This window comes from Zonotrichia albicollis, chromosome 15 (assembly GCF_047830755.1).
Source record: "Zonotrichia albicollis isolate bZonAlb1 chromosome 15, bZonAlb1.hap1, whole genome shotgun sequence".
Lineage (NCBI taxonomy): Eukaryota > Metazoa > Chordata > Aves > Passeriformes > Passerellidae > Zonotrichia > Zonotrichia albicollis.
Window position 1 is genome coordinate 14095463 of NC_133833.1, and position 26337 is coordinate 14121799.

Here is a 26337-nt window from a genome sequence, read left to right on the forward strand (position 1 = left end):
TATCTTCCAAAGACTTTTATATTATATACTGATTTACAGTATTAAGTGGGATATCTGTAATAAACTCAGTAATTTCAGTGTCAATGAACTCTTTCAGTCCTACTAGAATCAAATGCAGCCTGAGCTCTGCAAACACCTTCCTGAGAAACCCCAGGAGAATATTTTGAACAAGTCTCTATTCCTTTGCTGCACTAATTAAACACCACTTACAATAACTGCCTCAACTAATCATCAGCTGCAATGAATGAGACGTACCAGCACACAAAGAAATCTGTCAAAATCCTAATTTGTGTCCCTAGAATACAGGAGAGCAGAAATACCAGGAAAGCACACTATTTTATAAATTACATTTAAATAACCTCCATAAGCCTTTGGATGTACATAAGATCATCCTGTATTTTCTTTATTCTTTTAGTATAGTCTTAGTATATAATTTTCTTTTAATATAATATATATCATAAAATAATAAAGCAGCCTTCTGAAACATGGAGTCAAGATTCTCATCTCTTCCCTCATCCTGGGACCCATGTGAACACCACCACAATTAATTAAGAGGACAATTCAGATCTCAAGGAAGGAATCTGCACAGCCCTCACTCTGCCCACATGGGGAATCCAGGATAACTGTGATATTTGGATGCCTGTGGATGCATCTGTGACTCAAGAGCCATCCTCCCTCTTCCCAGTGCCTCTACTGTAATTGCAATAAGGATGCTGGTGGGTAACAAAGCTGTTCAGATATTTTGCTTTTTTGAAAACTACTTCAACTCAAAAATAAAATGAGGCAGAGCCTAAAATAAAATTCCTAACTGAAACACGTCAGTTTAATTTCTTATTAGGAACTATTCTCTCTGCCAAACAGACCCACCTGGTTTATGTTAAGCTTTTGCTTCCTTGAGTGAAATGCTTTCCATTCTTTCCCCCACTGCAGAGCCAGAACCCTCCACCATCGTGTTCTGCACAGGCTAAGGGAGGCTCAGAGTAACTGACACAAACTTTAACACAAAGATCTGAACTGCTGTCAAAGATGTGCAGAAAAGAGAGGGCTATAACCCGTATCCAGTACAGTCAAATTAATTTAACAACAGCAACACTCCCACAGCACAAGGGAACCCAGCTCCATTACTGTTACTCACTGCAGTTGTATTGTGTTCTCTAATGACTTCAGCTTCAGGAAGAATTCATGCAAACCAAAGCCCAAATACACTCAGTTTCAGTGGGCCATGAAAAATTCATATTCCTAATTACAAATTCAGTGCAGCATTTAATCTGCAGGTGATTTATTGGTGTTAAACAACCTTCCATTCAGATAAGAATAATTCTTATGCACCACAAACATATCCTCAGTTTTTGTATATTCAGAGGGTTTCTGAAGGTAGTTCTGTCGAGTCTTTGTGTCTTTTAGGGAGAAAAAAAGGGGTTCAACACACCGAATTTAACTGAATAAAACCAAAACATACAAAAAACCCCAAACTAAACCAAACCAAACCACAGAGAAATCTGAATGCAGTTTCTCAAATCATAACCAGTATTTTCTATCCTTTTCCCTCACAGCAGGGCAAACCCATGAGCTCATCTCAGATGAGATTTCCCCCAAATATGAGCAGTTCTGGAGCATCCAGAGTAAACCCAGAGGCTCTCAGGGCTTGGGGCTTGCTCAGGAGCTGCTGTGGGATCATCACATCCACAAAAACATGTCCCTGCAGCACTGCAACAAGGCAGTGGAGCAGGTGGAGACCTGTGCTTGCCATCAAACAGAAAATTCTGAGGGCAGGAGCATGAGCCCATGGTCTGTAAATGACTATTTGCTTATTAAAAATGAAAGGAATTTGCAAAGTTGTCATCAGAGTGATTGGCAAATTATGGGAACAACTGCAGAGTGTTCCAATCAGATAAATTATGTAAGATCAGGGCTAAATTCACCTGCTTTTCATGACTTTTAAACACTGGTTGAGGAATAGCAATGCATTGCAGCTTTCAGTTTGAGAGCTCAAAAATCTTAAATGTGTTTACACACCACTAGGAGCAGAGAAGGGGGAAACCCAAGGAGTCAAAGGGACACAAAATGTGGGAATGGCCACAGACAAAAAGCCCTGACATGCAGCCTGTGCTCCCCTGACTCCATCCAGGGCAGTTCTGTGCTTCTAAATGTACAACAATGCAGAGAAGAGAGGAGGAAATTTGAGGTGATTACAAGAAACAGCAAGTCTGGTCCAAAGCAGACAGGTAACCCAAGGAAGGTGAGTGTGTATGAAGACAGAGACTGGAAAAGAACATAAAGAGCATAAAGAATTAGGAGAAAAGCTGCAATTAGTGAGAAGAGGTTTCATCAAATGCCTTGAAAATGATGAGTGAACAAAAAGCAGCTACATTACCATGTAATAATTGTGAATAACATGAGAGAAATGAAACTAGCCCTAAATATGCCATTTTTGGACCCAAATGTACCCAAAAAGGCTGCCTTTGCTTTGGGTTGGGTTAACAAGAGGTAGTGTCCAAAAAGGAGAGAATAATGCTGGCAGATGGTTCATTTTCCTCCTCCTGCTCTCCCCTGTCCTTTTGATTGTATGGCACTGTCTGGAACTGAAGGAACTAATTAAAGGCAGTTAGACACAATGTATGCAGGAGGAAGCAATAAGACAGGCTCACTTCAGAGTATTTCCAATAGCAATCTTCTTGATAAAAGTCTTATTTCTAAGAATTAGAAGATAAAGAGCTTTTGTGATGTGATGTTTGTAGAAACACATTGCTTTGATCATTATCAGAGATAGTTTGTGTCAGTACAGCAGGTGGAACTTTCATCGCTTTTGAAATGCACAATATACTGAAAAATGCAAACATATCACAGGGAGAAATAGATATACAGCTGAATGCAAAGGCAATTCTTTCCAAAAGCTATTTCATACACAGTGTCACACAGCAATCAAGGAACCTGCCAAGTCTTGAAGTGACAATAAGCTACCACAGAGACAACACAATCTGCTCATGGATTCATTTCCCTTACTCCTAAAGCCCAGAAAACAAAACTGCTCTGTAGTGAACTGAATCAAATGCTTCTGGGCAGGATATTTGTGTTGATCTTTTCCACCCTTTTTCATATTAAGAATAGGAGCCTCCAGTGACCTCAGGCTGCCAAGCACCATCGGATCCTTAGGTGGTCAGAGTGGGCAGATGTAGCCAAAAAGAAAATGATCATCAGAATTTCACTAATGCTACTAAAAATGACAGTATTTCCCTTTTCTAAACAGACGAGAGAGAGAATTAGACACAGCCTGTACTTATGATTTCTCTTTCAAGAAAACATCTCAGATTTTTCAGTCTCAGATTGTACAGCTGTGGGGAGACAGTTGGGCAAGGGGGAGATTTGCTATTATTGTGGTGCACTGCATCAAATGGAAAGCTAAAAATCACAGAAAATAGTATCTATTGCAATCTGAAATTTAAACATATTTGATGGCATATTCAAAAGCTTTGCCTGTCTCACAGCCTTGGGCAAAAATATGTCCTGTTCCCTGCTGTTCCTTCATTTCATGCTATAATGCTTCCAATTCTCCCTTTAAAAAGAATTATGTACATTATCTACCTGTTGCACAGAAGCTCCTTCCTATGGCCACTCATAACCTTTGCAGATGTTGCTCCATTGTCATCAGTAAAAGCTCGAGTCATTGGGTTCTGTGGGGAAATGGCATCTGGGAAAAGTGCCTCAATTGAAAGAACTGGTCAACTGAGAAAAGAAGGTGAGTACTTCAGGCTGGATGTTATTGAACAGGATGGTGGGGACCTGAGATGAAAACTGAAGGAAAGAGTGTGCAGAAGGAAGTTTTGTAGATCTGTCTTCCCAGTTTCATTTAATTATCAAATACAGTTCTACCTAGCCCATCTGCTTCTGTGTCCTCTTGACATTTCCTTCTTGGTGCTCCTCTGCCACTTCAGACCGATGAAACTTCAAACATCTCAGCTTTTCTCCCCTGTTCCTGCTAACCACTCCTCTCTTCTGTTCTTAGAGAAAAAGCACTTCTCTTTCTTCCCTTAATTTACTGAACAGACACTTTTTTTTTTTTCCTCATAAAAGGTCCTTTCTGACTGTCCCTTTTATGATCACAGAATCATGGAATGATTTGGGTTGGAAGGGACCTTAAAGATCATCCAGTCCCACCCCCTGCCATGGGCAGGGACACCTTCCACTATCCCAGGGTGCTCCAAGCCCTGTTCAACCTGGCCTGGGACACTGCCAGGGATCCAGGGGCAGCCACAGCTGCTCTGGGCACCCTGTGCCAGGGCCTGCCCACCCTCACAGGGAAGAATTTCTCCCCAATATCTAATCCAAATCAACCATCTTACAGTTTAAAGCCATTCCCCCTTTCCTGTCACTATGTGCCCTCGTCAAAAGGAATGTGGAAGACACACAGACCACTTCAGGACAACCTCAGAATTTCATGACTTTAAAACTGTCCTTTCTGTGATGTCCAATATTGTATTATATATATATATACTATAAGCTTTCATAGGCTTAACTACCCCTGGGTGTGATCCTGACACTGCCTGAGTACCTCTGCTCCCACAGAGCCCAAACTTTCTGGGCATCCTCATCTCTTCTCAAAGGTCAAAGACTGTGTGAGGATAAAATTCCTCAAATTTCTTCCTTAACCAACCCCTCACATACCCCTGTATTTTGCCCTCAAAAACCAACTTTCTGACATGTACTAGATATATTACACAAACTACATGAAAATACCACGATCCTAAAAAATAACCATTTGAGAAAGAGATGCACATTTACAAAAGAATTAAAAATGAAAAACTGTTCTCTCATACACTGAGCAGGAGATGTAAAAACTAGAACAGAGAATCCCAAAGGCAGTGAGGACATGGACAAGTTACTAACCTTTGCCTCCCAGTGGGATTGTGTCATCCCTGGATGACACAAAGCACTGCCCAATGCTCTAAAAGAAGATTCATACCTCATGGACATTTCTGCAGAGAGACGTGCTGGGTTAGATCTTGGGATGAAACACATTCCTCAAAATGAAAACATGGAAAATTCCTGCTAAATGCCAAGCCTGAAGCAGCCATGATTCAAAGGGACAAGTTGAGCAGAGCAGGTGCCAAGGATGTCTGTTCCCTGGATTGATTTACAAGCTAAGATTTTCTGAACCATTAGATGTTCCCTGTCTCATGTGAGCAGACAGCAAGTCGAGTTCAATGCATCTCATCACCACCTGGAAACTCTACAGGCAAGGATCTCTTCTCTACTGAGCTTTTGAACAGCATTAGTTTTCATCCAGCTGAAATCTTTGTTCTGAAGCTGCTCAATCCCTGCTCTCCTCCTTCATAAGTCAGGTTTATGCTTCTTCCATGTGGTTTTGATATAGATGTAGAGCTGGAGACCCAGGGAAAAACAGCCTAATGCCTCAAGGAAAGGACCCCCATCATAAGAACTCACACAAAATATTATTCTCAGCATCACCAGGCACTGAGTTCTGCACTTCTTAGCTATGACCTCTCCTAAATGGTGTCAGCTGGTGTTTGACTTCTCCAGTCTCCTGTACCTTTGTTCAAAGCATGCATGCACACACATAACATTAATTCCTCTAGCCCATTAATAAAAGCAGAAGAAAATAACAATGGCAAATTGGGTACAGGTTTATACAGATCTGTTTCTGCAGGCTGCTTTCCTGTCTAAGTTATATTTATGCATTTTCATTTCCAGTTTATTTAAATATGAATATTACTGGCTAATTACATTGTTACTATGATGGACACAATCTAAAAACCTAGATAAAATATGTCACAATTTCAGGCCTGATTATAAATGTTGTGGCTTGAATCACAAGGGATTGAAGACCTTAACAAGCCTTCCCAAGAGAAGCTGACTGCAAATAAAGTTATCTTTATTTTCTTTCCCCCATAAAGGGAAGGTTTAGCTCGGCATGTTGCTCACAGTGATGCACAAAGCACAACGGCTTGTTTTGGGCTGCTGCCACTCAGCTTCATGCTGCATCCCCATCTAGAGCCATTCATCTTTTACCACCAGGAACACAATTAATCATGTTGCTTTTCAGAAGAAAAAAAAGAAAAATCATAGTAATTTTCATAGAAAACACCGCAAGGTACTCCATCAATAACAGTCATTTTTCTCCTCAGTACACACTAATAGATTTGCTTACTGAAACCTGCTTGTCTTTACAGTACACAAAAATGCAGTAATCCAAAATAGATATAACCAATATAACCAGTAGGAAAAACACATGAAGAAGCAGTCATTGCTTAGTTGAGCTGTGTAAGGCAAGAAATATCCTTTTACTGACAGGTGAACCATAAATAAAGAACAGACAGGATTAAGAAAAAGCTTGTTGATGTTACTTTGGAGGTTAATTTCAGGTGGAAACATTTTTCTGTTTCATTCACAACACAAAACTTTTCCTAAATTATTATGCACCTTTTGATTCAAAGCTTGCTGAAGCCAAAAATCTTACCAACTTTGATGGCAATTTTACTGTAGTTAGTGAGTGTTATTTATGGATGTAAGAAAAATGAATGTATGAAAGCACGTGCATTGATGCCATTCCCTCACCCCAGATTCACTCCCATCCCAGATCAGAAATGCTCACTGACACTTGTATAAAAACCTCTCATACTGTTCTCGCACTGTTCTCAGCGTTTTAGGTGTGAGAACTAAACTTGAGCTCAGCTCTCATTAGGTCAGTAAGAGCTAGAGCTCTGCTTGAATACAATTGACAATCCTGTCAAAATATAACGTTTCCCACATGAATTCATATATATTTTCATCGTTTTGCTTAAATATTTCATAATTTAGTATTTTTTTTTACAAATATACGTCACGAGCTTTTATCTTTTTTTCTTTGTTTTTAAGAGAAGACAGCTATACACTCCTTTTTTTTTTTCCTTTCCCTTTTTTTTTTTTTCTTTTTGTTTTAATCCATAAGGTAATTGCCTTTCTGTCGAACTAACCGAATTTGCCCAAATTCAATTTCCAAAGCTGCTCCCTGCTATCCATTACAGCAAACACTGTGGGGCAGATTGGATTAGCGGGCTCTCTGGGCCCGCTCCTCCCCGCGCGGGGAGCGCAGCAGAGCCCGGATAAATGAATTATTACCTGAGCAGCGGAACTTCTTGCTCTTGATCTGGCTGATGCGTTTGTTGGCAAGGCGACGGGGATTGCTGCAGCGCGCGCCGCTCGTCTCGATGGGATTGTCCTGCAGGTAATCAGCCAGCCACTTCAGATGGCAGTCGCACACAAATGGGTTCTGAGCTAAATGGCTGCGAGAAGGATGGCATGTTTAATCACCACTGACCTGTGACACCCTGCTCCTGCATTGGGTTTTTTTTTTGGTTTTTTGGTTTTTTTTTTTTTTTCACTGAAGCTGAAGAGTGGGGTAATTGAATTGGCTCCTGGAAAAAAAAACCACCCCAGGCCCAGCAGAAGCTGCATGGAGGCACACATGAATGGGAGAATTCATCCGCAGCAAGGTCTCCACAGAAGAAACAAAAATTAAGACAGCAAAGCTCCCTTTAAGGGACACAGACCTGTCTCTCAAGTGGGAGAATTCCATGAGCCCTCACACCTTCAGCAAGTCCTCACACAGAGGAAACAAAAATTAAGACAGCAAAGCCCCTTTAAAGGACACAGACCTGTCTACCAATTGGAAGAATTCTGTGAGCTCTCACATCTTCAGCTAGTCCTCCTTGCAGAGGAAACAAAAATTAAGACAGCAAAGCCCCCTTTAAGGGACACAGACCTGCTGCTGTCTCCCAAGTCCCATGGTTTCTCCTGAGAGCTTGACAAGTGCTGCCTCTTGAAATAAATGCACCTTACCTGAAGGTCATTTTGTATACTGGTTTAAAAGATATTTGATTTTGATCAGCAAGCTCAAAAATATGAATTAGTAAAGCACCTTGGATCTTTGGGCAAAGGCATTTTGTATCCTGGTTTAAAAGATATTTGATCAGCAAGCTCAAAAATACGAATTAGTAAAGCAGCACCTTGGATCTTTGGGCAAAGGCAGAAGTGGGCCAGAATCTTTTCACAAGAGTGAAATTAATATTTGCACATGCTCATCATTTCTAACAGTACTTCCTTCATATGTATTTTTTCCTGAAGCAAAAGGTTTTAATTTAAAGACTGAAATGTTTAGGTAAGGTACAACTGCACCCTATTCTTCACCAAAATTTGCTCAACTTGTATTCTATGAAATTGGAAATGGGTATCATAGCACTGATTTTAACTGGGCATTTAGACTTTGGTAACAGAAATCTGCTGGAGCATCTCAGAGAGAAAGTGTTTTTCTGCTGCTGCTCTGATTTATTTTGCTTGACAAAGCTGAGCACTGCATCAGAAGAGTCTGCCAGGTCTTTCCCAGAGCCAGGCTCTAATCTCAGTTCAGCTAACTTGCATCAGTCCCTCTGACCTCCAAGGGAGCAGGACTCAGCTCTCCAATAACTGCAAAGACAGGTTAAGAAATGACAGATGTTTCAATTTGGTCTGGACAGAGGTATAAAGTTATAGCCTGACAAGAACTCTCTCCCTCTGTTGCTGCTTTCCACTTGTAGAAACTTCTTTTCTGTTTGCAGTTATATTTATGAACTGCCACTGAACAAAATAGGTGTAAAATGCAACAGGGCAGTGGCTGTTCAGGACTGGGAAGGGAGAGCACACAGAGCAGAAAGGGCCTGAAGAAACCCAAGATTCCTCCTGCAGTAGAGCTATTCCTGCTGTGAAAGGTCCAAAGAACCACACAGAGACAGACTTTGGGGCTGGTTTTGCTGCTCTAAAAACACGTAAGATGACAATCACTTGGAGCATTAAAAATGGGAGAATTAATCAAAACTTTGTGACAAAGTCTCTCGGTGTGAAGCAACAAGTCCATTCCAAGCAAGGCCACCAGAAAAACCCTATGGAAACCAACAGGACATGTTCACACCTTAGGGCTATAAACATTACAAAAGCCTGTTGATTAACCTGACAAACCTTACACCCCTCTGTGAAAGAACCCTCTCTGTGGCCCCAGCTCATGTGTGAACACACACAGCAAGCTGCAGCAGTAGAAACCATGGTGGAGCTGCTGGGGCAGAACTGGGGGTGCTGTACATGACTATTCCAATAATGGTTTGCAGCAATACATACTGGCCAAATATCTGTTGGAAATTCAGGTTATGTTTGTGGCTGCCTGAGAACATGACAGAAACTCTGCTGCAAGAAATCATTGCTGTCAGTTCATTTGTATATAATTTAAAACATTTCTACAACTAATTCAGCCAATGCATTCCCAGTATTAAAATATATACATGTGCATTTGAATACAAAAATTGCAATACTATAGGGTGTGTGTGCACAGATCCTGCATTATGTATATATATATACACACACACACCCATACATATTTTAATACTGGAATATCAGGCTGCCAACTCCAGCTCTGAAGGAGTACTATTTACCTTATTATCTTATTACTCATAGCTTTAGGATGAGACCTTCGTCTACAAAATATTGAATCATTTCTGTATTTTCGCTTCTGGTGCCTAATCTAATGCCTCCAAATTCAAAACTGTTTAGTGGATTTTCCTAATGGATCAAATAATACAACATATCATTCCCCTTAAGTGGGATGTCAGCTGAAATGTGGTTACAGAAGTCACGAACTGCACAGCAGGACTCAGACCCAGGCAGCAGAGATGCCAAATCATTGGCTCATTAAAAACTGCTAGGCAATGATCCTAATAGAAAGTGCTGTTCATATCTCATCCAGAGTCAAATGCACACATTATCTCCCCAACAAACAGCCCGAGCTTCACAGAGCCCTGACATTTCTGTCACTAAGGGCAGGCTGTGTCGATCCTGCCCTCGCTGAACTGATGCAACACTTCTTCTTCTTGCTCCTTGTCTCTCAGTGAGGAAAGGAGGGGCTGCTACATGGATGCCTCTTCCAAATTGTCTAAATGTCAGATGAAAAGACAGGCAACATTTTGGTGGGGAAGGAGAGAGCTGTCATTTGTGCTCTGGCTGCATACTCACAGAGTCTGGATCGATCGCAGAGGTGCAAAGAGCCCCTTGCTGATGGTCTGCAGTTTGTTGTCATAAAGAGATAACAGTTTGAGATTATGCAGACCTTGGAACGTGTTCACCCTCAGGCAGTTGATCTTGTTGGCATTGAGAAGCCTGGAAACAGAGAAAAGGTTTAGAATTCATTAATCTTGTAATAATCGAATAAAGATAGACTGGACTTCGGGGTTAAATCTAAAAAAAAAATAAAAATTAACCTAGCCATCAAAGCTAAACCACATGTAAAAGCTTCATTTGCCTGTTACATTTCAAAGGTGAAAAACTCACAGTGGACAAGAGTGCTCTCATAGCTGGGGAATATACAGACATATAGCAGTGCTAGCCATCTTAAAATACTTAAAAGCTGGGGGGATGTGGGGGGGTTATATGCCTAGCCTTGTCCCAATTTACTCAAAATTCTACACAAATATTTAAGGAAGCCATAAGCTTAACAAATACAGGAATAAAAATTACTCCCCACCTTGCTATTCCATGCACACATAGCCCACAATGAGAAGAACCCTTATTTTTCAATTTTCTCTACCAGCAACTGTCTTAAGTCTAACTGAAATTCTGGGAGTTTGAAATCTTTTGATAAGAAGTGTAGGGTTAATTTGATAAGGGAAGATTAAAAAGATGTTTCTCCTGAGAGACAGAAAGAGGGAAGCATAAGGTCTGGGCTAAAATTTAAAAAGGAAAACTCAGTTCACACCCAAGGACAGCCAGGCAGAGGCCCAGGCTGCCATAGAAGCTGTGCCCTCAGTCCCTGTCCTTGGAGGTTTTCAAAGTGACACCAAATAAACCCTGAGCAACCTGCTCTGACCTGATAAGGTGGCTCTGCTTTAAGCAAGGGCTCCCCAGACTATTGCCAAGTGATCACTGAAGGTCCCCTCCAGCCTCTACTGTCCCACAATTCTATGAATTCCAGTCACACCTGAGTCTTGTGCAGTTGAGGAAAAGCAGCACAAAGGCAATTTAAATACTATTAAAAAAACCCCAAACCATATATTTTACATATAAAACAATAAATTTTACTATTTTTATTCATATATATTTTTTAAAAAAGAACATTTATTTTACTACAGAGCAACCAGGTGGTGGGGTTAATCAGTTCAGCAAGAAAATCTTGGACAGTACTTGTGCAAGTTTTCCTAGCTCATCCACGCAGAGTTCTGCCCCATGCCATAAGTATATAGAAACCCAACAACAAGCTGCATCTCCTGCTGAGACAATCAAACACAAGAACACTTAATTTGTCACTGTCATCTGCATAGGTGGTATCCTGCACTTAGAAGGGAAATAAGCAGGAAATTACCTATTTACTTAGCAAAGCCAAAATCCACATCTTTTGACTACTACCAAGAACTACTGAGAAAAATGGTAAACTGCAAACAGTATATGTTGTTAACTCAGTTCTCTGAGTTCAAAATTCTTCCTTCGTCAATGAATTTAAAGGAGTAAATGTTGCATCAATGTGGCTCTCTGTGAGGCAGCACACTAATGCAAAAACAGAAGACAAATAGGCAAAAAGGAAAATATATCCTCTATTCCTCAGCAAGCAAATGCACCATTTTAAGAACACCTCTAACAGCAGCACAGGGAGTTTCCATTCTCAACAAACTGCACAGACACCACTAAAGACAAGAGGGCAGCCACTCAGGAAGAAATACAAGCTTGCTAGCTGCATGTGATGCTGTTCTTTTCTCCAAAAAGTAATTCAGAAGATGCTTCCTCTGCCTTTACACTCCTGAAACCCTTGGAGCATCACAAGCTCATTGCAGTTCTCTGCTCCCACTGTTGTTTTGGCAGAGCCATTGCTGCAGCCCAAAGTGACAGTGTTTGTGATACACAGGCAGCATGGGGAGCTCCAGGAGAGCAGGAATGCTTTGGAAAGAGAGGGCTCCAAAGGAAAACTCCCCTCCCCAGCCTACAGGAAAGTCAGTATCAATTTACCCCAATTTCCTCCTTTACATGTTGTGGAAAATGAAGTTTGACATTAGTTAAGACAAAATCCCATAGAAGGCAACGATGGATAAATGAGGTTACATTTTTGCATGAACTAATAGCTAAAACAATTTTATGAAATCATAAGCAGCACTAGTATGACCCCTCTGGAATCTGTATTTCCATGACACCTAATCCATACTCCTGCTGGCTTCCCCAAAAGCAAGAGGGTAATTTTCCCATTGGGCCACAGGAACAGCTCCTCCTCCTCAGTCCAGCAGCAAATGCCATCTCCTGCTGCTGCTGCTTCTGACAGCCCTTTGTAAACCAGAGCAGAGCAACCTGCTCCTCCCAGATCTCACACATCATGCATTTCTCTTTCCAGCTCACAGAGAATCTTATCCATAAAGAATGGCTTAGCAAGGCAGTGTGAGGCAGAACCAGGTACTGAATTTTGAACAGTATCCCTGGACATGCTCATAGGCATTAAAATCCTTTGGTTTCTATCCCCTGTCCTTTTGCACTGGTGCTATCTCAATTTTAGGGAATGCACACCAGCTTGGCTTGGCTGTTCCTGTCCCATGACAAAAGTCATCATCTAACTCACAGTAAGTAGGAGGGAAACGACCCAGGAACAAAACTGAAAACAAGTATGCACTTCCATTTATTTTGCTAGGTGCTAATTTTTTCCCCATTATTACAGTTATGGTTTATGTTGCAAGTATGTAACATGTTGCACCTTATGTTGCAGTACATGTAACAAGGTATAAGGCAAAAATGAAAGCAATCTCAGCAAGAAGAGAATTTACAACTGAACTAGAATCGTATTTCCACATGTGGGTAACCAGGATGTCTTCTTGGGGTGCCTCAGAAGTGCACAGCAGAGCTGCTCTGGGCAGATGCTGCTCAATCCTCTGCAAAGATCAGGCACAAAGTCTACATTACTGATCCACCCCTCTGAAAAAATCCCTCTGAGCAAAACTGACCTGAACTGCAGTGAATGCACTCTCCCATTAGTTTCAACAAAACATGAATAAACCCCATGCTGGAAAATAGAATTTACAAAGTGACGAAGTTCCTGGCATGAGTTTTTGATGACTATGTTCATGGTGATATAATCTGTGATGTTTATTTAGAGCCAAACACTGAAAATGAGAGCAATGATCCTCTGCACAGCCACAAATACAGAGGCACACGCTCTTCTTCAAGCACCAGAGTAATTTGGAACAGAAAGGTGCATGTGCAGACTGTTTAAAAGTGGGAATTCAGGTCCTAAACAGCTTTTCTGAGGTGACCAAACCTATTCTGTGTATCACAGACAGTCTGCTCAGCAGGAATACAGGTGTGGCCATAGGAGGTGGATGGTGAGATACATCAGTGACTTATTTCTGCTCAGAATCAGTGAGAAAAGAAACTGAGGATGCAGAATACATCATCCCTAAAAATTTTTCCCTCCTACTTACTGTGAGGTAGGTAATGACTTTTGGCCAGAATCATTCAGGTTCATATTCCTTTCAAAATTCCCAGTTATTTTAAAATATCTGTTATGAATATTCCCCCCTATAAATCTTAGTCCTTTATTTAATCTTTCTTCATTATACCAGCTCCACTAATGGCATCTAATTTTTAATTAAGTATACAAGGCAGGCCTCACATGGAGTTAAAAGTGGTTTTAAGAGGTTTTTCAAACTAACACAAAGGCAGATGAGAAAAGCATATTCCAGGAAGCAGAATCTTCCTTGAACACTGAACCAGGCCATAAAACATACACTGAGGCCATAAAACATACACTGAGAGAAGGAACAACATTAAAAGTGGAGTTCTATTTTAGCAGGAATTACCCAGTATTTATTTTTGCAGCAATTCATGGTGAAAGTAAATTCCACTAATTCTCCTATTTTGTTATCAGCTTGATTGGATGAGATTTACACACGGCCTCCAGATGTGGGGCACCATTCAAAAGGAGGTTAAATATTCAAGTAGAAATAAAAACCCGCCTGCTACCCAGAGGGATGATGGATTATTAACTCAAGTCTCCATTTTCATCCCTCTGGGTATGTAAAAAACATGAAGAAACCCCTCACAAGCCTTGGACCACCAGAGATTGAGGAAGAATGGTTAAAAACCTTGTGGTTTGCACACCATTGGAACAACGAGCTGAGCAGAGCACTATTGCAATTCCATGAACCCATTTCCTGAAAAAAGTGGATTTGTCCACACACATTGAAATAATAACGTGTTTCAGCTAAGCCCTTGAAATGAATGTGCACTGAATTGGCTCTGTAATTGTATCAGCTGCTCATAAGCACCATCTGCATAATTAAGATGGTCCCATAATTGAATTATATGCCCAAGCACAGCTTCAAGTGATTAACATTTAAATAACATTCTGAACTCCAAACCCAAAATGACTGAAAAAATTGTTTTTTAAGAGCAAATGGGAATGTTTATATGGCTTTTACCCTCAGCCATGTTTGTATTTTTATCTCAGTGAGGTCAAGTAATCAAACTATCAGGAAATAACCACAAAACTGGGAGAATCAACAGCAGCCTGACAACCTTACACGTGCCAGGGACTGCAGGCTGGCCTCTGGTGCTCCAGGATCGAGCAGGAATCATCCTAAATACTAAAGGAAAGTGTCAGGGAGAAAAGCTGCACCAAGGCACTGAAAAAGCTTCTCTTCCTTTTTCACCAGCTTTGTGTTTTGACAGCAACGACAACACGATGAGAATGAAAATGTTTGGCATCCCATGAACTGGCTGGCACATCCCACATGCCAGACTCCACTGGGGAAAATGAGAATTCACCAGAAAAAAAACAGACGTAAGAGGCACAGGAGACTTGTAAGGGAGAGGAGAACTGGGTAACAGTTTTGCCTGGCTAACAGCAGAATACAAATTGAACAGGCATGACCTTTATAGAATATCAATAGTTGCAGGCTTCACCTACATTCAGAGGCACTACAAGGCAGCAAGGAAAGAATTCTCAGCAGAAAGCGTTCCTTAGAATACATAATATCTGTTACAAGAATTAAAAAAAAAATTAGCATGAATTTTTCAGAATTTTCTCTTGAAATTTACAGGGAATCAAGTGTTATCCTTGATTTAACACATTTTTTCACAGGAGAACAGCTGAAGTGTCACTACAGCAATATCTAGTCAAGCACTTGGTCATCCCAGCAGCCAATGAAAAACAACATCTACACACAGAACTGTGTGTGCCCCTGCCTAGTTATTGGCAAAATAATTCTATTAAGTTTCAGGAACATTTTAAGATGGTCTGGACTGTCAGGGAGCATTTTGATTGTCTCTCACTGTGTCGAGATATTTAAACATCTACTGAAATTTACATTTGCTAATGTGATGACTGACCACTGAAGAGCCTGTCAGTGCTTCAGTTGATAATAAACAGCATGAAATCATCATCATGCTTGCTTAACCAGCTTCAAGTGCTTCTCCATGTTCAGGAAACTGGATGATGGTGATGACAAATTTATTCACAGTAAATTAAAATGGAAAAGTCAGAAGCTGATAATGAGTCAAGAAGGAAGTGCAGAGCACAGTCTGACAGCGTTGGTTTGGTGGGAATTTAGAAAGAGATTTCAGAAATTCCTTTTCTGATCCAAAAATCTCCAGCTCTGGTTGAACACCACCCACAAAACAATCCTGTGGTACTTCTGGTACTACCTGGAGAATTATAAACACGAGTTGTCACAGACTTGAGCTGTTTGAAATTCAACAGTGTCCAACTTCGGCCTGCAGGTACAATCACAGCTGATTCGAGATAACCACAAGATAATTCAGATGCACAATGGAACAAACACATTTTCCCAGCTTTCAGGGCTGGGTTTGTGTGCAATAACAGTGAGGAGAGCTGCTCAGAGCACCAGAGGCTGCTGCTCACACTGGCACAGGGATGAGCAGTGCTTTGGGAGCCTGCATGCAGCCAGGCCGCACCAGCGACACAGGAAAGGCAGATGCTGCTGCACTCTGTCATTAGTGCTTGACTGTAATTGCATTTCTGAGTCTGGCAGATGCTGCTCCCTCACTTTTAACAGCGGCTATTGAGTTTAGCAACATTATCACAATAGCAACCTAAATGCAGAAATCTGAAGGAAAAGGAGCTTGAGGCAAATGGCTGGAAAGCAATTCTAAAGCTATTAAACAGGTCTGTGCAGAGAGCATTCTGTGCTGGACTGGAAGGACGAGGGTGGCATGGTCTCTATGCTGTAGCCAGAAATATTCTGAGTAATCAAGAGAAAAGCTCATATGCCATTTTGTTAAGAATTTAGATTCACAGATCCCAGAAATGACATAGGTTGCATAGAACCTCCAGGTCATCTGGTCTGAAACCCACTCAAAGCATGACTCATTCATGCACAGTTAATGCATTTCACCAGATCACAGGGTAATTCAGAATTCCAGGAAGCTCCAGTGGTTGCTTGTCCTGATAGGCTGCCAAAAGAGGATGAGCTACAAGGTCAGATTGAGTTTTATCCAGTCTGGATAAAGTCTGGTCTTTTAAATCTTGTAGGGACAGAGGATGCTTAGCTTTCTGGGCAGTCTACTCCAAATACCTGACATCATTGTGAAAATGTTTTCCCCTTACGTCAGTCACAAGGGCTCTTTTTTTACTGCCTGTTGTCTATTCTCCATGAGAAAAATTAGGAACTCCACAGAATAAGATTTTATACATCACTTAAAGCCCAGATCACTATGGGGAAGAGAAGAAACTACTGGGCTATTAAAGACTTGTAAATGGAAAACTGCACTTTCTTTATTCTGACATTTCTGTACTGTTTACATAGCTGGTTTATATATTTATGTATACAACAGTGCAATGCATACAATTCAAATATTGGAATTTATGTACATTCTGTTGTTTTTAAATACTCTGTATGAGTTTGTACATCACAGCATTCTCTTTGAGATTCTATCAAGTCCCAAAAGTACACAATAAATAATTGGTAGATTCTGCTTTAAGCTCTTCAGTACTGGCATTCAGTTTAGAATTAAAAATCAACACAAGCACTTCAAATTTGGCAAATCCACCATGAAGATACTTTTCAAGCAACTTCACCAGAAAAGAGCTGGGGATACCAAGTATCTGCCTTATTCATCACAAAAAAACCAGCATAAAAATCAAGTTACAAAAAAATAAGAATCACTCAAACCAAAATTTGACCTGTTGAATTTTTGGAAGACTGATGATAGCAGTTTCTGAAAGTACACACATGACTTGTCACTTCATACAAGTCTATTTTAGGGTCAGCTGGAGTTGTAAATATTATATCTAGTTCCAATTTTAATCCAGGTTAGATGACTGATAATTTGTCACCACTTTTGACATCACTTTATCTGTCAATATGTCAATCTCCAGGCACCAGTATGATTATTGGTCTTTTTCAACTGCAGCCTTGAGTTTTCCCTAATGCCCAGATATTAGGTGAGAGAGGAGAAGGCTGTCAGCTTCTGGCTTCGTTTTTTGGGAGAAAAACACAACAAGCCTCTGATTCTAATATATATGTACCAGAGGAGCAGATCTCCTGATGTTTAGCAACACCAAAACAAAGCCCACCATGGGGATTTTCCTTGCTCAGTAAAATATGGGGATCACAAGCAGAAGATTTAGGATCAACACTCCTGAGCGCTTGTACAATTAGCAACTATGCAAAGTAAATTTCCTCAAGGAAAAGGATTTATTGAAAACTGATACTTGCCAGACATTTGAAAAATGAGACTTCGTCCCTCATATTATTCTGCTCTGCAGCCTCTTTAAAGAGCAGAGATTTGATGGCAGCCCCTTGTTCCAGGAGTAGAGTGTCACAACAGCTGCAACAAAAGGCTCCCAGAATGTTGGCTTTAATCTGGCTGCAGGGAGGGAAGTGTGCTGCTTAGAAGTGACAAATATCACAAACTCAGTGCCTGTGGTGGTGCCTTGTGAAGGCTGGCCTAGAACAGAGACTAGATGGAGCTAAAGAACAAAGTAGGGATTTAAGAAAAGGTCTCAATGGATCCACCTGGGGCAGCACAACCCAAAATGGCTACAAAAAAATGGACAACAGTCCTGGGGTCTCACACTTTTTAAAGTTTTTGTCTATTAGCATATTGGAGCTAATTGTCCAATTACAGCTTTAGCCTATGAAGTGCCATCCTTCTTGTTTTCTCTCTTCAGTTTACCATTTATGCTCTTGGGCCTGAGATTTGAATCATTTGTCCTTGGGTCCACAGCTGGTGCAGGAATTGTTTTGTCTCCCTGCTCTGTGCAGAGAGCTCACCAGCCCCTCATATGAAGCCCAGACTTACACACTAAAGCAGAACAGAATCTGGAGGATATAAAAGCTAAACCTGAGTTATCAGTGGCTGCCTCAGGTTTATTTGTGCTTTGGGCTGGGTTTGTCTGTCCCAGGGCTGCCCCAAGGGAAGGAGCTGCAGGGTCAGGCTGAGCCCCCTCTGCAGTGACTGGCAGCACCTTGGCAAGCTCAGGGGCTCCTGCAAGAGCCTGTCCACATTCCAGGGGAGCTCAAGGACAGCCGAGCAGGACATTTAAATGTCTTCCAGCTTCTAGAAAGCCCAAGGTCAGCTGAAGGTCTCCTGGACTAACCATCCTTAGCTAATGGTCACTAGAAAACTTCCACCTTAAGCTGAAGCCTTTGCCATTCTTTTGGTATTTAAATGCAAGAAATGCAAACAATTAAATTAATCAAACACTGTTTCACAGCTTGGATGCATCCCCCAATAAAACGAAATTTTCCATTCACTGTATTAAAAAACCACAAAAGCTAAAGAAACAGATATCCCTTTCTGGAAAACAACATAGATCTCTCAAACCCAAATTGACCTAAAACTCCCAGAAGACACTTGATACAGCCTGCTGAAAAGAAGAATGTGTGAGGATAGGGTACAGTAGCTACAAAGCTTTCTATCATCCTCTCCTCTGGCACCTTCAAACAGGATAAGGAAAACTCCATGGTCCAAGAAAAGCTTCTGCTCCACAGAACAGATGTGGAGCTGGACTTGAAGAATGATTTTGGCTGCTCTGTTGGTTACCATTGCATGCTTAAGAAACACATAAGATTTGTGAAATCAGCAATTTAACAAAAATCCAATTGCAAATATTTTTGTGGGGAATGTTAACTACTTAAGGTGGTTACTTATAATGAAAACTTCAGAAACAACATTTTGAATTAAACCCATAGGGTTTTAAAAAAAGCCCAGCAAAACCACACCCTAATCCCTCAACAAAAATCCTCCAAACCCTTATTATCTAACCATGGCTAGTTATTTTCTTGCCAAATATAACATAATACTGGCTTACCACCTCTGCCTTATAGGGCAGGAATGTGGAAATGCTGATGCCAGCCAGGTGATGTAAAACTTATTCTGAATTCATTTCCCCTACACCAAAGTCAAACAGGACACTTGAGGATGTGACCATACCTGAGATGAAAACTCCTCTATGGGGCACCTTACACCAGTGGTAGTGTCTGAAGGTGTTAGGCCCTTACAGAGAGCAATTCAGCCAAAATACAGAATAATTCTGGCCTATAGTGTGACATTATATTTAAACTGGAGAATAATTACATGTCTGATAACCTCTGATTAGTTATATCCAAACAATTAATAAAAATATTATCTGTTCTGAAATGTCATAGTAATCATTTTTTCCTTTTAAATAATATATTTTCTTTCTAAATAATAGTTTTTTTCCTTCTAAATAATACAGCACCCACAAGGACTCCCTTCTTCTCATTGTGTCCTGCTTTATCATAAAGCCAGTACATTTTCTAAACTGCTCCTGCTCCATCTCAGGAAATCAGGCAGGCTACCAGGATACCTTAATCAGAGTGCTCTTATCAGAGTGTCTCCAGACTAATAAGAAGAAATCCAATCTAGTGCCCATGGAACACTAAATTAGATCTAATCATAGGGCACTCTTCCAGTTCTTCAACAGCAGGTCTAAGACCAACAAATGCCATTTATTCTGTTTTTTAGTAGCCATTAAAATACTACAAGCAATCCCAGAGCAGCTGCTTCAAAGCCACAATCCAAAAAGCTGCAGACATTTGTTTGCATTTAAAACATGATCATTCAATGCTCTCCTTGCCAAAAGATACTTTACATACAAACACTCTCAAGAAGACCCTGGAAGGCTCCAGGGTCATGGTATTTTGGGAATCCCAAAACAGGGCAACCTACTTACATCGTCTCAGCTTGAGAATGTTTAAACAGTTGAAGCAAAACACCTTTCAGCAATTCCCTGGCACACAGATTTTGTTTCCTTAATAACAAGGCATCACTCGAGCCAATTCTGACTAAAAACAAATGTATCTTGTGTTAAATATTCACTTCACTAAAGGCCTGCTCTAAATGCAGCCTAGGACTGTTCTATAAAGGAGTTAAAAATTGCTTAATGCCTTATGCAGAAGTTCTAGACCCATATTTTTATGGGACATGATGATCCATGTGTTGAGTGATTTTCTTATTTATATTTTCCTCCTGGGAAGGATTCTATCTGTAAAGTGTCCTGGATGAGACAGAACAAGTCTTGAAGAGTATCACTTCAAAGCTGCAACTGTAAAATATTTGGGCTGGGGATGTTGGTTTTAAATGTCAGATTTTTTAAAGCACAGTTTTTTTCCTCAATGCGGGAAGAGTCCCAGCTCCTCTACACTTTCATAATCATTGTTCTCACACCTGGCAAACCATCCCCAAAATTTCTCTTACTGCCCAGGCAGGGAAACAGTGAAGTACCAGAACAGTTGTGAGGTTTGGGGCAGGAGAGAGGAAAGGAGCTGCCAGGAAAAGGGTGAGGATGAGGTGATGGGCAGCTCCCCAGTGCCCCAGCCCAGGCACTGTCACAGCCAGACCAAGGGGCTCCTGCTTGCCCTGCTCTGCTCCATGCCTGCAATCAAGGTCTTAGGGATAAATTGCACATCTGAGTAGTCCCTCACTCAGCATAGAGAGTCATTTCAGTGACTCCATTTCACTTGCTTGGCTTTGCTCATGAATGCTGATGTAAATCTAAGCATACTTTGATATCCCATATAAGGGCAGCACAGGCTGCAGTCACAGTGACAATGGCAATAATAATCATGGGGAAAGTCATTGCTGGCTACATCAGGGTTGTCAGAAAGGCTTCAAGGGACATGTCTAAAAGCTACTTCACATTCTATATTAAATATGATTTACCATTTGAGGTGGTGTGCTGTATGTGACATAAACCAGAATTGACTCACTTTTGATACATCACCTTTATTTTTGGAGTGTATCATCCATTATGGTAACCAGAACACCAGGAATACTCTAAACTCACTTCCCTGCTGCTCCCTCTACTGACTGGCTGATGATTCCCTTCCCTTTGAAGGAGTTACTGGTTCCCAGTGTGATCATGGAGACCAAGTGAGTGAAATTTGCAATTTCACATTTGGCTTAGAAAATCTTTTCTTCTCCATTAATACATAACCAATATCTCTCTATATATCTTACCCTGATCATGACTGCAAGTTAAATCACACATGGCATAAAATACTTTAAATAACAATATATTGTAAAATCATTTCTCTTGCAGCTAAGCTCCATCTGACATCACAAGAATGTGGAACTGAGCAGGAGCTGCAGCAGTCAGAGCTCTCACATTGCCCTTTCACTTGCCCCAGCAGGTTCTTGCAGCACAGAAGCCCTCAAGGATCCAGACATTGAACCACAAGTGCTAAATGTGTAAAAACAATCAGATGGCATCCCCACCCACGCATCAGCCAGTGACCAAATTTCCTTTCTTGGACAGAGTCTCTCATTTCCTCCCCACACTTAAATCCTCTGTGTCTATTATCCATTATACACACTCTGCTATAAAACTGTTGACACCTTCCTTTTTTAGTTTTTTCAGCCCTTGCCTCCCTCTTGCCTGACACAGGAACAACAGACTAGCACATCCCAGAGAGTTTTCAGTGGAAAAGGTGGTTCTATTAATGCCAGGAGCTGAAAGAACAGTAAATCTAGCTAGTCAGTAAAATAAAGAACAGGAAGGGATCATACTCACAGCAGCTGCAGAGACACAAGATCATCAAAAAGGCCCTGGGGAATCTCCGTGATCTTGTTTCCATAGAGCACTCTGAAAGATTCAGGAAGACAAAATAAATCTTAAATAACAGCCCAGTTTAGTGTCCTCCCACATCTCTGCATTATCATCTTTATTGATCATGGTGCACCATGCCCAGGATCTGTGGGCATTTCATTTAACCACTGATCTCATTTTCCTTTCAGAGAGCACATGGCATTAAATGAGTCGTTATGATTCAGGCTTCGTCTGGTGTTGGAAGGCATTTTTAATGTAGAAACTGGACATCATCCAAAAACTGTATCTGAAATATTTTTCATTCTGTTAAAGGATTTTTTTTTCCCCATCCTCTTTAGAAATATTTTAGCCACTGAAAGGCACATTGTCTGATGTAAAAACCTAGAATTCTGCTCAGTAATACCGAATTTAAAAGCCAGAGAGCACAAGCTGGTTGTCGATAAAATTTCATATAACTGAGTCTCTTAAGATACAGTAATTGGCATGAAATGTGACACAGGCATCACTGGATAAAATATTATGGCTTCACCAGCTGCTGTTACCATTTCAATGAACTAATATAAAGAAATTTATGCTGAACTGGAAATAGACATATATTTCAGGAACTCAAAAATAATTTAGGTATAGCTTAGTTATAAAAATCAGTAAATCTTTAATAACAAAAATGAGAGTCACTGTGTATATTTAATCAACCATAAATATATGACCTGATATCCATGATTCAGTTTTAACATTAAAAATATTTCTTTTTTTTTTTTAATGGAGCAATCCACATATATTATCCTTAGAAATTGAATGAAGGGGGAAGAGAGACAGAACCACCATTATGCTGAGATGTGTTACCCAGTGATCAGAGCAAAATCATGTATGACAGGAACACCAGAAATTCAATCACGGCTGAAGTATGAGCTCATGTCATTTCTGCAGGTCGGTATCATTTGTAAAAACCAGAGAGTGGCTGAGGAGTTTCTGTGACTCCTGATAAAAGGGAAGATGATGAGGCTCCCTCTGACAACATTTTGCCTTACCTAAACATTTTAAACTGGGGAAAAACCAGAATTTATGTAATTTTTATGCTCTACAAAGGACATGGCAAATGGTTATAAACCAGCAAATGCCAAAATTCTGCTGCTTGTGTGTCACTAAATTTGTTGATTCCCTCACTTTTTCATGTGGAACAATAGGCTGGCAAAGAATCAAAAGACCATGTGAGGCTTGGATGTTGGCTGAAATCCTGTCTTACCCCGCCTGACAACATTTGAAATATTAGGGAGAGCTGAACATGCTGAAAACCGAACTCCTAGCACAGCAGACCATTTCCAATACCCCCTGGCCTTCCCAGAGCATCACCACTTCAGTTTGCTCTTCATCAGTCACTGGGAGTCCATCACCCCTGTGGGAGCCTTCCCAGAGCAGCTCATTTCTGAGCCTAAACACAGCAACACCATTTAAATGCCAAAACCCAAACTGAAACCAAATTTTTCATTACTTCTGCAGTTTAGCAGGAACTGAAGTGCTACTCAAGAAACACAGGGTCATCCAGCATTCTATTTTCTCTAAACAAATTTAACAATTTCTCTATCTAGTACAGAATCAGGAGGTGTTTGTAATGTGCTGCTCCCATTAGTGTTTCTTGTGAGCAATGAATGTTTCCAAATTTTTCTGATTGTTTCTTAACTTTAGCTTCAGAAAACACACACAATTTCTTATTTCAACAAAATGTAATGCAATACATGAAGATTTTTATAATATCCATCCAAAACCGGACAGAAATGATGGCTGAACTTGGAAAGGATCATTTAGACAGAACATTCAAGACCCTGGATTTCCCTGGGCTCTAAACCAACATGTGAAAGGCTGACTCACAGATTTCTTTCTGCACAAAGATGTGTGCACCTGTATTAGGAAGCAGAAGCAAAACCTCTGCAAACAAAATACTTGTAAAAGGTTAAACCATCAATGCCCACAGAACCCAGCATGCTTCCTCTGCACCTCCCAGTCTTTCTGAAAAACCTTCCTTTAGCTTTAGTGTGTCATCTGTACACTGAGTTTAGACTGCAAACTCTGGGATGTCAGAGAAACATCTTCCTCAGTTTTGTGAAGGATCATCAGTGCTCATCAATAATGCATAGCACAACTGCAAAGAGGAATTGAGAGCTAAGTTTTACAAAATGCCCATGGAAAGTAAAATCATCCCCACTCCACCCTAAGGGTTATTCTGTCTGTAGAGGTAAAACAAAATCTTAAAGAAATATCACCACTGATGTCCTATGGCACTACTGAATGCAAATATCAAAATAAGACTCTCAGAGCAATTTTTTTTTTTTAATTTGTGAGTCAAAAGGTTATAGTGCAGTGTGCTACTGAACTTTAAACCTTGGATGTGTTTATACATCTTCTTTATTATTTTGAGCAAAATAGATCAAAGTAACTTATAAAATAAAGCAAAGCTCTGAATATTTAGAAGCCACCAAAAGGAAAATAAGCCTTTTCCAAACTAATTTGGCTTATGTGCATGTGGCACATTAGCATTCAAACAGATTAGCAGCTAAACAAAAGTCAGTATGAGAGCTCAGGCACTTGTCTCTAATTCATATTCATGCTCAGCAGTGCTCAGAGCCAAATGAGCTGATGCCATGTCTGCTGCCATGCCCGTCTCCTCTCCTCTCCTCTCCTCTCCTCTCCTCTCCTCTCCTCTCCTCTCCTCTCCTCTCCTCTCCTCTCCTCTCCTCTCCTCTCCTCTCCTCTCCTCTCCTCTCCTCTCCTCTCCTCTCCTCTCCTCTCCTCTCCTCTCCTCTCCTCTCCTCTCCTCTCCTCTCCTCTCCTCTCCTCTCCCACTGCCCCTCTCTCTGCTCTGCACCCCAAGGTCCCTCTGCAGCAGCTCAGGGGGAAAAAGGAACCAAACAGAAGAACCCCGACAAAAATAACCAAACACAAACAAACAAACAAACAAACACAAAACGCATGCAACAAAAAAAAAAAACCAAACAAACACAAACATCCAAACAAAACCCTACAAAACAAAACAGAAAAAAACCCAACCAACAACAAAAATCTCCCCCCAAAAAAACCAACCAACCAACCAAAAAAACCCACAAAATAAAAAAATACAATGCCCCAAAACAATACCTGGGAAAAAACCCCAACCAACTACAAAATTAAAATAAAAACCACAAAAAAACCCCAACAAAACAAAAAAATCCCAAATGCCCCCTAAAAAACTAAAATTAAAAAAGAACCCAACCAACTACAAAAAAAACCCCCAAAAACAACAAACAAAACAAAAAAACCCCCAAGCACTAAAAAATCCTCAAAATTAAAAACAAATCCCAACCAACCACAAAAAAAACCCCAAAAAAAACCAAAACAAAAAAACCCCCAAGCACTCAAAGGAAAACCCCACAAAACAAAAACCAACAAACCAACAACAAAAATGCCATAAAAAAACCCAAAAAAACAAATACCCCCCCAAAAAAGCCCGAAACAAAAATAAACAAAAAACAGCCAACCAACCATGGAAAAAAACCAAAAAGTCAAAAAAAACCCAAGAAAGCCCTAAAAAAACCAAAACAAACAAAAAAAATCCCCAAACCAAACAAAAATCAAACAACCAAACGAAATAAAAACAACCAAAAAACCACCAACTTAAAAAAGCCATCTAGCAGGGAACATGACCCATTCAATTCAGGAGCTTCATTTAAATCTCCAGTGCTTTTTCCAGCAGAGGTAAATTTTAGGAGATTTTCCCTTTGGCATTACAAGTTCTAAAAGTGCTGCTCACTTGCTTCCCCACACGTGTTGCAGGACATGCAGGTGTCCTGGCCAATGTGCAAGCTTGGCACAGGGACACAACCCTTCCTCTATCCCAAAGCACCTGAAATTCTAGACACAAAGCATTTTTTTTAAAATTAAAAACACACTAACAAAGTTAACATGTAATAAAAATAAAAGTATTTTAGTAATTGCTGCCAATAGACAGTGAATCAGTGAATTACAACATTAATTAGAACACCAAAAAAATTTTTTTTTTGCTCCTGATTCTTCATTGGCTCCTCATCTTTAGGAGAGTAAGTCAGCCATGGGTCTGACAAATAGCACAGCACATAAAGCAAAACCCCTGGCAGCACTGCAAGCTTTGGAAATCCCTGGGAGCAGCACCCTGAAGAGTCATTATGGATCTGCAACAAGAAGTTACACAAATATAAAACAGCCACAAATGAGGCATTGTGTTTCTTTAGGCTGATTCTGGCATCATA

General features: G+C 40.5%; 1 protein-coding gene across 4 annotated transcripts in view; it reads right to left on the bottom strand.

Annotated features, from left to right (window-relative positions):
- SLIT3 (slit guidance ligand 3) overlaps positions 1-26337 on the bottom strand; it is a 482838-nt gene that overhangs the window by 124359 nt on the left and 332142 nt on the right. For all 4 annotated transcript variants that reach the window (XM_074552528.1, XM_074552527.1, XM_074552531.1 and 1 more), the window contains exons 12-14: positions 22046-22117; positions 10033-10176; positions 7117-7280 (exon numbers count right to left, since the gene is read on the bottom strand). In XM_074552528.1, coding sequence (XP_074408629.1) covers positions 7117-7280; positions 10033-10176; positions 22046-22117 — 380 coding nt within the window. The remainder of the gene's footprint in view (positions 1-7116; positions 7281-10032; positions 10177-22045; positions 22118-26337) is intronic.